Here is a 15826-nt window from a genome sequence, read left to right as displayed (position 1 = left end):
TAGAAAGGTGAATGTACTTGAAATATTCTTATGTCATCCTTTAAGGGAAGAAGAAGAATTGGCACTATCCCCTCAAAAGCAATAGGGATGCAGCTGCAAATGTCAAGTCTTTTTTCACATGCATGCAAATCCTCAGATGCTGACCTTCCTCAGACCTTACTGAGTCTGGGTGTGGGTGGTACCAGACCACCAAGGTGTCCACACAATCAGCACCCATGAACAGGGGAACTGCAGGTCCAATTATCTGTGGCCAACTGTGGCCCATTATCCCAGCTTCCCAAAATGCTCCCAGTGTTATCTACTTGGATTTGTAAAGTTTTTCATGAAATAGGTAGTCACAGCAAAGGTATAGGGTAATAAAGTAGATCTGGTAAGAAACCTTTTGAAGATTTCATTTTGTTAAAAAAATAAGAAGTCTTACCAGGTTTTCAAAGAATGGTGGTGACTTAATGTAGGTAGATTTGGGATTCCAGGAATACAGCTTATCTTTGGGGGCTGCTAAGGCATTCCAGCTTTCATTCACAGTCTTAAAAAGAAAAGGCAGATCTAATCACATTCCATTTGAAGGAAAATTTAATGCAAACACACAGTACAATAAAAACCATTTTTGTTCTAAGTAGTAATACAAGAGTTCCTGTAGACCAAGACAATGTCATGCTAAATCACTTAAAAATACAAATGCACTGTGATGGGCAGCCTGAAAGATGGCCCCAAAGGTCAGCCTCCTGATTGCATCATACCCTGATGTGACCCTTTCCTGCTAAGTGGGCAGAACTTAGCAGCTCATTTCCAACATAAGGTTGTAAAAAGACTCAGCCCCGTCTCTCTCATTCCCCTTAGCTTTCTCTGCCTCTTTCCTGCTTGGAATGAAGCCAGCTACAATACTGTGATCTGTGAAAAAGAGACACAGCAATACACTGAGAGGTCTCTGGCTACCAGTCAGTGAGGAACTACCCTCATGCCAAAAAACCACGAGAGCAGACTTAGAGGTGGATCCTGCTGCTATTGAACTTTCAGATGAGCTGCAGCCCCAGATGACACCCTGATTGGAGGCTTGTGAAGGCCCAGACACCAAGTGAGCTGCATCTGGATTCTGCACCCACAGGAACTATGAGGTAATATATGCTTGCTGTCTTAACCCACTGAGTTTTGGAGTAGTTTGTTGCATGGGTTAGATAACGCTATATACATATATACATATACCTATACACACACACACACACACACACACATAATGTATATTTAAGATGTAAATATATGTATCTATACACTTATATAACTTTGAAATAATGATCCAGATTAAACCATAAGAGAGATTTACTTTCTGAAGGTTTTAAAAGTGGACTTCCAGATCATATAGCCATTGGACAGCAAGTAACAGCTGCCATGCATTCAAATTGGCTTGAATTCTCTCCACAGTTACATCAACATAGCCTTTGGGGAAAATATTTAATTAGAGTAATATCATTTGCCAATGAACAGCTTGCAAGAGCACACAGCACATGAATTTGATCTCCATGTGCCTTCTCACCCCAGTTTGCTCTCTTTATTTCAAACCACTAGCCCTAGTCAGCAGCCTACAGGTCAGCTTAACACAGAAGGCAGGGGAAGGAATAACATAGAAGAATCTCAGAATATGATATTGGGCCTCATATATTTTCCCCCTATTTATAAAATGCACACGAAGTGCTATTTACTTCAACAGTTTGGTAGTTCTGTGCTTCTTGCTGAGTGACTTTATTCATTTTTAAGTATTTCAAAGAATTCTGAGAGGTACATTTAACCAATAGATGTTCCTTTGAGTCCACTTTGGTGACACAAAAGTGATGTCATGGTTCTGAGAAGGGGGAGTTAAGGAGCGCTGGCCAATAATTACAGGCCTGAGGCCTTCTCAAGGCTATCTGGGGAGTGTGGAGTTTGTAAAAATGCAAGTCACAGGAAAAAAAGGACTGAGAAGTGTTTCCCTGCTTCTCTGAAGAAATAAAGGCTACTTTCTGTAGTTTATACTCCAGTCAGCCTTGAGCTCTGCAGGAATGACACAGACACCCTGAGGGCAGGATAGGCAGAGATCTCACCTCTATTTTCTGATAGACTTCCTTAAACATCCCAGGGATGACATACTGGCGCTCCACTGCCTGGATCTCTTCTCGGGTAGGCCAGATGTCTTTCAGAAATACCTGTTGTCCCTTTGCATTTACCCCTGGAGAAAAAAATGTTTATTAATGAGAAAAACTTCATATAGACTCTATTTTCTTTGTTACAGAGTGTCAAGTCTCATTCTTCACAGTAGTTAGAGTCTATAAAATCTACATCACTGTCCCTAGGGGCAATACAGGGTTAGATTCCTCTGGTCACATTTTCCATCAACCCATAGCCCATAAAATTCCTTTATGCGTTGTCTCTGCTTAAAGACTGCTTATTTAATACATATTGCTGCTGCGTTAACAGGGAGCTGTAACTGCCAGCACTGTAACTCTGCCTCAGGAATCTTGTCTAACATGAGGTACATCACAGCTTCTTGGGCTTAGCGACTACTTGAGCTCCACACTTGGACGCCGCGGTAAACAGTGAAGTCACCAACACAAAGTACAAAAATGCAAAAAACACAGCAGTAAATACAGCAGGAAAAGGACACTTATAGTAGGAGAGGTGAAACAAGAAGGCAGAAGACTGCTTTTGTTCCACCTCAGCTGATTATATGCTTGTGGAGTGACTCAAAGTCTCCATCTTTCTGTGTGTCTCTGAATAAACAGGGAAATGTGATGAGGACTGATTTGGGGCAAATGACACCTTAATGAGTAGGCAAACTAAAAATACAGATCCAAATATAATGAGGATCAACTGTACCTCTAAAGTTATGATTTCCTAAAAGTAAACCAAAGGGGCCTCATTTTCCATATCATATAATCTTCTTAGAATGGGTTGAGGAGGGTATAGCAAGCAAGAAGAAAACAAAGCGTCATTTCCTCTGAATTTTGAGAAAATGGAACTAGCTGGGAAGTGGTGCTACAGAGGGCATATTAAAACAATGCATATCCTTAGACTGAAGGTGCCAGAAAGAGGAGCTGAAGAGTCCGTAGGAAGAAGATCTCTATTTCCATATTAACTCCCTTTTTGTCATTCTTTTACCCTTTAGTAAATGCTTATTTAACTATTTGCATTATGTTTAGCTGTGCATTGGGGTATAAAAAACACTCCTCAATTTTCTCTTCCAAGTTCTATGCTTCACTTTCGATTAAGGAAAGCAGTAAATTCCTTTCAGTAATATTTTTAATTTCGTTAGGAAAAAAATTCATACCCACACAAAAAAAATCTTACCCAGTGGCTCCTTCTCAAAGTCAATCCTGATGGTCCCAGCAATTGCATATGCTATCACTAAGGGTGGTGAAGCTAAATAGTTGGCCCGGGTATTGGGGTGGACTCGCCCTTCAAAATTCCTGTTCCCAGACAGTACACCAACAGCTACAAGGTCTCCCTGTTTAAGGACAAAAACCAGGTAATAAAGAGATTGCTTCAGCTTCTTGTGTTTGACCATTTGCCAAAGTTGCAGTGAACTTATTAGCTATATACTCTTGGGTAAGTTAATTAATATCCTCTTTATGCCTCTTTCCGTAACAGTGAATTGGAATGGTAATAGAAACTGTTTCACAGAGTTGTCAGCATTAAGGTAATGATGGGAATGCAAGACTTAGTGCAGTGCCTAGCACAGAAGTGACTGCTCATTAAATGCTAGTTTTGACTAAAAAGGCCTCTAGAATTGTTTGCTCCTAGTCACTCGAAAACTGGTTGAACAAATCTTCGCACAAATGAATCTAAATTAAACTGCACTGGTTTGATTTTTGTCCCATAAATTCTGTAGTGTTGAGAAATATGATTTGGCTTGCTTCACATTAATTTATAGAAAGCAGGTCAGTCAATTAACTTGCTCAAGAGTATATCACTAATAAATTCAGTTCAACTCCAAGAGCATACTCTTATCTATATCTCTCTCCTGCTTCCCCAGAACTTTTTGACAATACCAGTATTTTGTTCATACATCACATGAAAAGAAACAACAGCTTTGTAGACCCACAGGCACTTCTGTAATTACCTGTGTGATGGCTTCTACCACAGGTTCAGGTAAAGGCCCACTGTTGCCAATGCAGGTCATGCAGCCATAGCCCACCACATCAAACCTAGATGCCAAAAAAGAAGCACATGACAGTGAATAAAAGCCCTCAGTGAGCCCATCTGCTGCTGACTGTTCCTGGAGACCACTGATTGAAAGAGGACAGCAAGGCATGAAGTAAATTTACTACAGTGCTAGTTCCATTAAGCTTTCACTCTTGGGAGCATTTTGATATACTATTCATCCATTCTAGATTATTCAGTCAGACTCCTTTTAATAATTTTCTCTTAAAAGTAATTTATTTTTATGAGTAAATTACAAAAAAAGTCATCTAATCGAATGTTCTAGAATTTTCTGAGTTGAACTCAAATATGCCACTTACTGTTTCTATTTACTACTTTTATCATATAACCCCAAGAACTTATGACTTTTATGAGGTGCATTTTATGATGAATAAAATCTATGTTATCCAAATTAAGAATAATGGGGAAATGGAAGAAACTATACTTGGCAACAAGTAATTAATTTACTTCAAGAACTAAGAATATTTTTAGCCATGGTAAATAATTATTTTCATAATGAAGCACAGCCTCTCAGTTGCAGAGCCAATGCTAGCCCATAACATGCCTTGTGCAAATGAGAAAAGGTGCCCCCACATCTAGTCAGATGCAGCAGCAGCCCAGGGCACAGGCTCAATTTCCCACCCCTGCCCCTCATTGGCGCTCCTGGATAATGAACAACCAGCACACCTGACCTGCAGGTGTGTAGAAATATAAGGGTCATGTCTACTTACCATTTGACAGAAGACAACACTATTAAATCCCATCAGCTAAGTCAGGTGTAGGCCAAACCAACAAAACCAATGGCATAAAAGAAATCGTTCCCTCACCCAAGCTGAGACAGGTAGGGCATGACTCCGCTTTCTCGCAGGTAGTAGGTAACCACACCACTTCCGGGAGAAAGACTAGTCTTGATGTAAGGCTTCACATTCAGGCCAGCATCCACAGCTTTCTTTGCTAACAAGCCTGTAAAGTGGTAAACACAGGTACGATGGGTGGCCGCTTCCTCTACAGGCCAGGGGCAATTCAAAAAACAGACTGACTTTTCAGTCTGCATTTCCTGCCACCACCTGACAAAGCCCAGTTCATGTTGGCACTTTTTGCTATTTCTGCTGCCTCATAGAAACCAAAAGTTCCCTGGGACAAAGTCACTTACAGCAAACTCAAAATTAGTCATGGAAATGAAGAGGAGAGGTGCAAATTTTTTTTTTTTTTTGAAGATGTAAACCTAAAGCCATTTAGAAATACATTTCAGAATGAGTTTTAATTTTTGGAGAGAAAATGTTCTTTGTAATCAGATGAAAATTATAATTGGAGGGGCCCTTTCTTGAAGTATATAAATTGTGTGTATTGGTTGGTGAGGAATACAGTCTAGAATTTAAAATCTAGTCCTCAGATATTTCTTAAAGTAGAAGAACAAGGCTTCTTGCATCGTTGTACTTTTAGATTGTTACACGAACACTGGGTCCTCTGCCATAGAACACATCACAGAAGTAGGGAAGAAATGAGGGATGGGTAATAAGGAGACAAAAAGCTACTGACAAGTTTGGTGGTTTATTGAAGAAAACCGGTTTGCTCCAGATTAAGGAAAAAAACATAGGTGTCAACAGGTGAATTCTTGGAAAAAAGATGGTTTTCCTTCTACATTTGTCTCTTCACAAAGAAAAAATTGTGGCTATTCTTTGGTGTACAGGCACAAGAGTTTCTCATGGGGACGATTAAAGGTTTGGAAACTAAAGATTTCTTATTTAGGGAAAATGCCACATGTAAATATTAACTGCTTAACAAGAATTGCATAATATGCAGGTGAGTTTCATCAACCAGTGAGCGCTCTATGCCCTAATTCAGATGAGTCTAAATAGACTAAATTCCACTGTACAAAAATATTTATCATGGGTTTTACACAGAACAGTCTGTGACATGAAACCAGTTCTGTTTTTTTTTTTCTTCTTAAGTCTGACACAAGATTCTAGGTTTTACCAGAAAGTCCCTTCTTTGCTTTCCACCTTCTACTTATTTTTTGGTGTTAGTTCTGAAAAAGAATATTACACATCAAATATTCTACTTTTAATACTTTGCTTTGGAAACTACTGTAGTGTACCTATTTCTGAGCCAGAAAATATTGGCATCTAGAAAAAACAAGGCTCAGGAAACTAACTCCATGTTAGAACTCAGTGAAGTACTTGGGCCATGTCTTGGGAGATTTCTACTCACATGACAATGGGGAGGGGGATTCAAGTCACTTACCAGCTCCTAACATCACAGAAGGATTACTGGTGTTCGTGCAGCTAGTAATGGCAGCAATAACCACAGAACCATGAGCAAGGGTGAACTCACTATTATCATAAATAAACGTCTTGTAGTTGTTATGATGATCTGGAGCAACCTGGAATCCTTTAAACCCTTGCTATAAGAAGAAAAAAAATGTGTGCATAAATATAATATGTAACAATGTTATATATGTCCTCCAAAGTTCTCAGTTAAGAAGTACTTGGGTAACTATAAATTTAAAGGCCAGTTATTAACAAAACATAAATAACCCCGCCATTTCTGAAATGCTACAGAAAAATCAAAGTTCTCTTTATTCTTTTCAAATTTTTTAAAAAAGCAGTCATAACTCCTCAATATTAGTCTGTTTTGAAATTATTACCAGTTACTTCCACCCTACCTCAAAAATGGAGATGCTTAAATTTAGTTTAACATGAATCTAATTAGAACTCCATGACATTATTGTGCAATTGTGTACCGAGGTCACTGATCCTAGCATTATGGAAATTCAGAAAAATGTGCCATTTTGGTCAGATTTAACTAATCATAATCAATAAGGCAAACAAAGTTCAGGTACACCTTATTTTATTGCACTTTGCACATACTTGACCAGCCAAAAGATGATACAACTTGCTGAAGGCTCAGAGATGATTAACATTTTTTTAGTAAAATTAAAGTATGTCCATTTTTTAAAATATATAATGCTATGGCATACTTAACAACTACAGTATAGTATAAATGTAACTTTTTAGATGCACTGGAAACCAAAAATTCACCCGACTCACTTTATTGCGACATTCACTTTGTTAGTCTAGAACTGAACTCTCAATATCTCGAAGATGTGTCTGTATTGCTGAACATTTGGTAGAATGCTGGTGGCCCAAAGATAAAACCCATCATATAGCTTAATCATTCGTTCAGAAAATGTTCATTGAAAATCTACATACAAGGAGTTATACTTTTTTTTTTTTTAAGATTTATTTATTTATGCATACAAGAGCTGGGGTGTAAGGCAGAGGTGCTGGGGGAGGGGGGCGTGAAGGTGTGGGAGTGGTGAGAAGATTCACCAGAGACAGAGTGGGGAACAGAACAGGAGGATTGACTGAAATACACTGCTGAGGGGAGCACAGCAGGCAAGACAGGAGAGGTCTACTGCGCCATGTGGGTCACCTCCCTGCCCGGGGATCGAACTCGGGCTGCACCACCAGGGAGGCCCCTATGCTAGTATTTTGTAGAATACAAAGAAGATTATGACATAATACCTATCTTCAAACTTCCAGCACAGTAAAGGAAATCAGATTTGCAAATAACAAAGTGTCAATGATGGAAGTTAAAGGCTATGGGATGCCATTAAAAGGTTTCAAATCAAATGCTATGAAGGCTCAAGTGATGGAAAGACGGCTTTCTGCCATGAGATCTGACGCCACATTGTGGAGTCACTGACAGATTAGGACATGCAGACGGGGAAGAGGAAGGCAGGCAGGGAATGACATGAACGACGTGCAATGGTCAGAAAAGCTTGGGCAAGTAGAACAATGTGATGAGACCTACTAAAAAAGTGAACAGGTTTTAAAAGTGTGCGTTGAATTGTGGGTACAGACTGTCATGTGCCCTGAGGAAGATGCTTGGCTCTCAGCTAATGGGAGAAGCATTAAAAACTTTTGGAAGCAGAAGAAACAGCCTTACTTCCAGGCTTCAGGAAGATTGAATGGAGTGAAAAAAAGCCGGAATGCTAAGAAAACAGGCAGGGGCAGGAGGTCAGGGGCAGGAGGTCAGGGCCCTGTTTCCCCTCGGTCCCTACCTTGGCTCCAAGGCAGCTCTCAAAGTCCTTTTTCATGTCAGAGATGGCTACTTTGTCCTGAGGCCTTTTGGGCCCACTGCAGCAAGGCACTACTGTTTTCAAATCTAATTCTACAACCTGCCGACACAAAAGAAAAGGACATGTAGAAATGACATTATTCTCATGAAGAAAAAAACGTAATCCAGGCCATATCATTTAAAACACCCCAAAAATAACAAACAAACTAAATCATGACAATGAAAAGCAAGAAAGTAAATATTCTACTACATAGGGGATGGGTTTCCAAAGATCAAGATGGATGAGTGGCAGGCAGGAAGTCTTGCCATCTCTAAGAATGGGCAGGTGGGCACTGTCTGCCATCTGCCCATCTTTGTCAAACAGCTCATATGTCCTTTTATTGTTTAGGTTAGTCTGAGGGGGAGTTTTCTACTGAAAATGACACACTGTACTTTTTCTAAGATGAGGGATGCTCTATTAAGTCATCAATGCCAGGAAATGGGCCCAATATTCAGTATTCTAGTATTTCCTTCCCTTAATGTTAATGGAATAGAAAACAAATCAAGGGTCTCACATCTAATTTACCCTCCAATTTGGTTGCTAAGAAAAATGTGGATTCAGTTGGCAACCCAGAAAATGAACGAAGGTTAAGTCATTGTATAAATCAGAAATAACTGATACGTCTGCACCTCCATTTCTTTTCCTAGCTATAGTAATGATGAACTTAAAGCCTTCACATAGCTCCATTCCCTCTAGGAAATTCCACATAAGAGGAATAAGTTGTAGTTCAGAAGGGGGAAAGCACTTGGGATCTAATGGCCAGGAGCAACAGAAGTCATAATATTTGATTATGTGTACAATTCCTTATCTTTTCGATTTTTCAGCCTTTTACTATCTTGTTCTTCTGCGATGACTTGTCAGTGACTGACTTCCTATATGTATACCCCCCAAAATAAACATACATACAACTAAAGTCACAGCCTTGAGGAAGAAAACATGAGGTGCTCTCATACCTGGGCAAAGTCTGGGTCCTGCGAGGGATCACTGAAGTCCCGAAACATTCCCACAGCCTGCAGGTACTTTTTAATATGATTTACTTTTTTTTCATCACGACCTAAATGGGCATTTTAAGAAGTAACAGGTAACAGGTTAAACTTGCACCTCTACCAGCAATTATATAAATAAAATGCATTTTACTCATACATACACCAACAACTCTGCTGATATTTCAGCTTTAGAGTAACAGTCTACAGAGCTGCTGCTGGTGGTTATTAGAGGCCACTAGCTGATCTGGTGTTCCCGTCAAAGTGACTATTTTCTGAAGAAGTATGTCTTTCCTCTTTGGGTATAGTCCTCAACCAGGAGTCCCTAAGCCTTCGCTTGTCATCAAAGTACACCTGTGCATCTGCCTTCATTTGGCCACACTCCAAATTCCATGGTATTCTTGTTAAACTAACAATCCTTTTGGTCTCCCACCACAAACCACCAGCTATGAGCACTTCCGGTATGCTCAGCACCACATGCTAAACATTTTAAATGCATTATTATCTCAATCTCTGGTTCTGTATCATGACCTTATGAGACAAGTACTGTCATGATTCTCCTTTATAGAAGTGCAAATGGTAGCGCAAGAAGATTAAGTAAATTTCCCATGGAACACAGACAGCCTGGCAGCACCAGATCTGAATGGGGGTTTGACGCCAAAGTCCAAAGTCTTAGCTCAAAACACTGTATCACAAAGACTATGACCCTGGACACTCTGCTTTTTAATTCTTATCAAGAAACTCATTGTAGGCAATAAAGCACATGAAGCATGCCTAACACACGTGTGGTCCACCCATTTCTCTGACAGCTGAATAAGACTGATAGTTCAGTAGTGACCCACAACAGATCGGCTTTTTCCCCATTTTAATTGGGTTGTAAAGATTATCAGTTTTCAGCATGGACTTCACAAAAGATGAGTATCCAAACTTCATGTCATGACGTGTTGTTGTGCCCACTGTTTAGGACATCTAATGCCATCTTTTCATGAAGACGCATGGGAGAAACTTCTCTTAGGTTTAGCATGAGAAACTATCTACTTCTGTTTCAATTTAACAGAAATTACAAGTTTGGTACCAGCTCACTATGAAGTGTAGTGACCACATCTAGAGCCTCAGGAACTAATCTTAGCTCTGGATATATTTTGCAGCTTTCCCTCCCCTCCCACTACCTCTTCCCTTCTCTCCTTTAGGTTGATTCTCTCCACTATTTATTCTGTTCCTTTATTCTGTTCCTACTATTTATTCTGTTCACTTTGGAGTAGTAAGAGATATTAATGTGGTTGTAGGAAATAAAAACTTCTAAAAAAATAAACATTTTTATCACACCTGCTGTATAACTCCTTCCAGAGAAACAGTTTCCCTCAGGAAAACTGGGGAGAAGACTTGGATTTCCTTGAAGTCTGATCTTCAGTTTTCTCTATTAATCAATAAGTCAATCAAGCTAACCCATGGCTCTGTGAAGAGGAGGAGAGCAACTACAAACCAAGTGTCTGGCAGATGCCAGCAGATGAGGTCTGCTTACTTAGTGACCATTTCCAAGATCACTTGTATCATGTTAAATAACTAGTAGAGGAAGACCAGTGTAAGTAGCTAGGCTTCCGGGAGTGCTTGTGCGCTTCCGATTGGTCATACCATGATACCTTCTTAAATTCAACAACCATCTGACTCCACAAAGAGAACAATTAAAACTTGTAAACCTGATCTAGCACATTCCAAAGGGCAAAGGTAGAAAGTAGTGCTCCAATTCTCAGTGTCCTATAAAGTGCCACAAAGGGCCTCTTGCACTTACCTGTCTGCACCAAGTACTTGATACTAACTTCATCAACTGGGAAAAAGGCAGCAGTTGCTCCATACTCTGGGCACATGTTGGCAATTGTAGCTCGGTCAGCAATGGACAATTGGGCTACTCCTGGCCCGAAGAACTCGACAAATTTGCCTACAACCCCAACCTGGCGGAGGTGCTGAGCAGAATAACAGAAAAATTTGAGACCTGATAGCTCATATTTAAAATGCAGAATTATCACCTCATATTTCTTATTAACTAGCCTTGTCAGTAAACACAGTAAGTTCATTTACTGGTTTTCAATTTGCAATAAAAATAAAACCTAAGGGCTTCTTGGATTGGATCCTGGAATAGAAAAAGGACATTACTAAAAAAAAAACAACAACAACAAACTGGAAATGCTTAGAAGTATTAAAAATTAAATAAATCAAGCTAAATAAATTATGACTTGTACTAGCTGAGTCTTAGCTTGTTTCTAAGGGCATAATGAAGAAATTTCTTTAATACAGGTCTAAGTCAAATGTAGCCAAAAGATTATCTGACTCTTTTCCAAAAAACCCATCAGCCTCAGTGACTGACTTGGTGCTGTGGGAAGCCACATGGAAAGCCTGTTTTGGCTATACTGAGATTTTGTCAAGTTTTGTGGGTAAGCTCTACATTTTTCCCATCTGAAGAATAATGCACAGACATCTATGGTAAGCCACGGCATGCAAATAAACCCAAAATCAGATTCCATAAAGATAAAACCAAGAACTTTTTCTGACTTTTAACAGTACTGTATCCATCTCAAACACCTCATGCCTTCAAACTATCCAATCAGAATCATTTATGTTTGTGACAATTAAAAAAAAAATCACTTTCTATAACTTTGCAAAGTGAAATTGCCTTTTGTAAAAAGAAGCAAATCATCAAAAGCATTATTTACTACAAGGGTTAAAGAAAAAAACCTATTTTCTAGCTGAGAGAAACATCTGCTATAGTAAGATAAACTACAGAGAAGTAAACAAAGTCAAACAATTATAGTAACAATTTGTTATTTACATATAAAGAAGAACCTTGTGGGATGGGTAAAATATAAACACATGTACAAGAATGATACCCACAACCTCAGGATAGTGGTTATTTCTAGGAATGGGGAAGATGGCTTTAAGGATGGTGTAGCCATAAATATTATATTTTATTTCTTAAAAAATATACACAGAGTTCTCAAGCAAATGTGACAAAATGCATCTGTTAAGTCATGAATGTCATTTTAACTTCTGTGTATTTCCCCAATTTTGCAATTTTAAAAAAATTTTTAACAAAAAAGATACATGCAGTAGCAGATTAAAACATACTTATCTAAAACTCAATCCCTTATCTCTCTTCTTATCTCATCATGAACATACTGCTTTTTAGGATTTCTAGAGAATGTGGAAACCAAGAGAGACTGCATCATGTATCTCCTCTCTGTTTGTCACTGGGGAGTGGCAGCATATCATTACCTTGGTAATGGTGAGCACGATGTCAGTGGACGTTACCAGGGGGTGGGGGTTCCCCATCAGCTTGTAGCCAATCACTTGGGGAAGCACCATGCTGATTGGCTGACCCAGCATGACAGCTTCTGCTTCGATACCACCCACACCTGCAAGGAATGGAGGAACAGAATCATATTTTCCTTCTTTTTCACTCTATCCCTCATGCATAATTCAATGCCTTAGATAATAATCCAATTACAATGCTTTACTAGTATGTTCCTTTAAAGACCAGTTACCTATTTTCTACTTCCCTCTTCAGAATTCTTTTTTTTTTTTACATTTTTTTTTTAAATTTTTATAGAGGCATGTTTTTATTTATTTATTTATTTGTTTGTTTGTTTTGTTTATACATGCACTGGGTACAGTCAGAAGCGCGGGAGGGTGAGAGAATTCACCAGAGCCAGAGCGGGGAGCAGAGCAGGCAGAAGGACCGAAGTACACTGCTGAGGGGAGCAGCGGGCGGCAGGAGAGGTCTGCGCGCCATGTGGGACCCTCCTCCGGTGGCCGGGGAGCAGCTGGGGATCGAACCTGCGCCGCAGAGGCCGCGGGCAGCTTCGCAAGCCAGCGCTCAACCGCTGCGCCACCGGGGAGGCCCCCTCTTCAGAATTCTTAAGTATTTCTCAGTGTGGTCCCCCCACACCTGTATCAAAATCCCCTCGATTCCACACCAAAGGGAGAGTTAGGGGCCTCCCTGGTGGTGCAAGGGTTAAAGTCTCAGTACTATCAAGCTATTGCCAGTCACTGTGGTTCAATCCCCACCGGTTTGCTGACCCATGTGGCACAGCAGACCTCTCCTGTCTCACCTGCTGCTCCCCTCAGCAGTGTATTTCAGTAGATCCACGTGTTCTGCTCCCCCACTCTGTCTTCGGTGAACCCTCTCTCTCTCTCTCTCTCTGTCTCTCTCTCTCTCTCTCTCTCACACACACATACACACACTCCCTGCACCTCTGGTCTGTACCTCAGTTCTTGTATGCATAAATAAATAAAATCTTAAAGTAAAACAAAACAAAACAAAAAAACAAAGGGAGAGTTGGGGTTAGGAGTCTCTAATTCTAACACACTAGGTGATTTTCATATTTTTTTTTAAAAGATTTATTTATTTTATACAAGAACCAGGGTACAGGCCAGATACGCGGGATGGGATTCACCAGATACAGAGCAGGGAACAGAACAGGCAGACTGATGAAACACACTGTTGAGGGGAGCAGTGGGTGTGACAGGAGAGGTCTGCTGCGCCATGTGGGACCCTCACTGGCCAGCCGGGATCAAACCGGCACTGCAGAGGCTGCGGACAGCTTCACAGAGCTGTGCTCAACAGCCTGCGCCACCAGGAGAGGCCCAATTTTCATATATTATTAATGTTCCTAATCCTTATTACAGTTCATCCTTCCCAATATTATTATTGAATGCCTCAGTATATACTTCTCTGGGCACTGGAAATCATAGCAGTAGATGACACAGACAGAAATTCTTCTCTGATACTTGTGAACATGCAAATTCATGCTACTGGCATCAGAGTAAATTAGGGCAAACCATAGAAGAGCATACATAGAACAGGAACCTGGAAGATCACTCACCCCAACCAAGAACACCCAAACCATCAATCATGGTAGTGTGCGAATCCGTGCCCACAAGACTGTCTGGGTAATAATATCCATCTTGATCAAATACCACTCTTGCCAAATACTCCAGATTCACCTGGTGGATGATCCCTGAGCCAGGAGGAATGATCCGCATGTTGCGAAAAGCTTGAGAACCCCACTAGAATTGAAAAATGGAAAGCATACTATGAATGCCTGTCGTACTTCTCCACAGCCTGTCTCCTTCACGCACCCCTCTCTCAGGCCCTTCAAGTCAGCCAGTGTAATAAAATTCTGCCCATACCTTTAAAAATTCAAATCGTTCTCTATTTCTTTCAAATTCTAGGTCTTGATTCTTCTGTAAACTGTCTGCCCTGTTGGAGAGAAAAACTATATATGTAAACTTAGTTTAGAGACTTAAAATGTCACTGGCCAAATTTATTGGAGATGAATAAACAAAATGGCTATTTTATCTGCAGACTTACTGGCTGGCACTGATGCATTAATTTATAGGGGAGAGGTAATTAGTGAAAGTATTAATAATAATTATTATTTGGTTTAAGTGGCTCTTACCTTGCTTTAAACATAGGGGGTAGAACACAGTAAGTGAATTCAAGCCACAAATAATATAGTCAGTGTCTGCCTCTTAGGAAAACACTGTATATCTATATCACAAATACCTCAGGCAGCACAAACTCAGTGGGTCAAACCCTAATACGTGACTTTCTCTCCTAAGTCTCTTCTTCCTATCTGTCCACATGTCATCTAATGAACTTCTCGCCTACCATTTAGTACTTACAACTATCATAGTATTTATTCCAGAAATAGCCTCCTAACTGATTTCTCTGTCAGTCTATTTTTTTAATCTTTCTTTTGTGTGTCACCAGGATTGATTTTCCAAAACACATCACTAGTCAGAATAATCAAGCAAGAGAAAGATATAAAAGGAATCCAAATTGGAAAAGGATAAGTAAAATTATTGCTTTTCGCAGATAAGATACAAAAAAACCCTTAAGACAGCACTAAAAAAGTATAATAAACAAAGCAATACAGCAAAATGGAAGACTACAAAATCTATACAAGTCTGTTGCATTCCTATACACAGTGAACAAAAAACAAAGAAATCAAGAAAAAAGTCCTACTTACAATATCATCAAAGAACATTAAATACCTAAGAATAATCTAAACAAAGGATGTGAGAGACCCTATTAAATGAAAAGTATAAGACATTGTTAAAAGAAATTGAAGCAATATAAAAATCTAATGCAAAGTTTTGATGGAATTCTTTAATGAACTAGAGCAAACATTACTGAAGTTTATATGGAACCACAAAAGACAATGAATAGACAAAACAGTCCTGGAAAAAATGAGGAAGAATGGCAGTATTATGCTCCCAGACTTCAAACTATAGTAAAAGGCTGTAATAATCAAAACAGTATGGTATTGGAATTAAAAAAATACACAGACCAAGGGAACAGAATTGAGAACCCAGAAATAAACCTATACTTACGTGGACAGTTAATACACAACAAAAAGCCAAAAATATATGCTGGAAAAGGGAGAGTTTCTTCAATAAATAGTGTTCACAAAATTGAACAGCCACATGCAAAAGAATGAAATTAGACCACTCTCTCATATCACAGACAAAAACTAACTCAAAATGGAATAAA

At 39.5% G+C, this 15826-nt stretch overlaps 1 protein-coding gene across 1 annotated transcript in view; it reads right to left on the bottom strand.

Annotated features, from left to right (window-relative positions):
* ACO1 (aconitase 1) overlaps positions 1-15826 on the bottom strand; it is a 52636-nt gene that overhangs the window by 11607 nt on the left and 25203 nt on the right. The window contains exons 6-17 of the mRNA XM_037493038.2: positions 14461-14530; positions 14154-14337; positions 12544-12683; positions 11066-11237; positions 9247-9347; positions 8237-8353; positions 6415-6574; positions 4998-5133; positions 4091-4175; positions 3319-3475; positions 2076-2200; positions 422-526 (exon numbers count right to left, since the gene is read on the bottom strand). Coding sequence (XP_037348935.1) covers positions 422-526; positions 2076-2200; positions 3319-3475; positions 4091-4175; positions 4998-5133; positions 6415-6574; positions 8237-8353; positions 9247-9347; positions 11066-11237; positions 12544-12683; positions 14154-14337; positions 14461-14530 — 1552 coding nt within the window. The remainder of the gene's footprint in view (positions 1-421; positions 527-2075; positions 2201-3318; positions 3476-4090; positions 4176-4997; positions 5134-6414; positions 6575-8236; positions 8354-9246; positions 9348-11065; positions 11238-12543; positions 12684-14153; positions 14338-14460; positions 14531-15826) is intronic.

The sequence above is a fragment of the Talpa occidentalis genome, unplaced genomic scaffold (genome assembly GCF_014898055.3).
Source record: "Talpa occidentalis isolate TD23 unplaced genomic scaffold, MPIMG_talOcc4v2.1 talOcc4.7, whole genome shotgun sequence".
NCBI lineage: Eukaryota > Metazoa > Chordata > Mammalia > Eulipotyphla > Talpidae > Talpa > Talpa occidentalis.
Note: the sequence above shows the minus strand (reverse complement) of the source record. Positions and strands in the feature narration are given on the sequence as shown.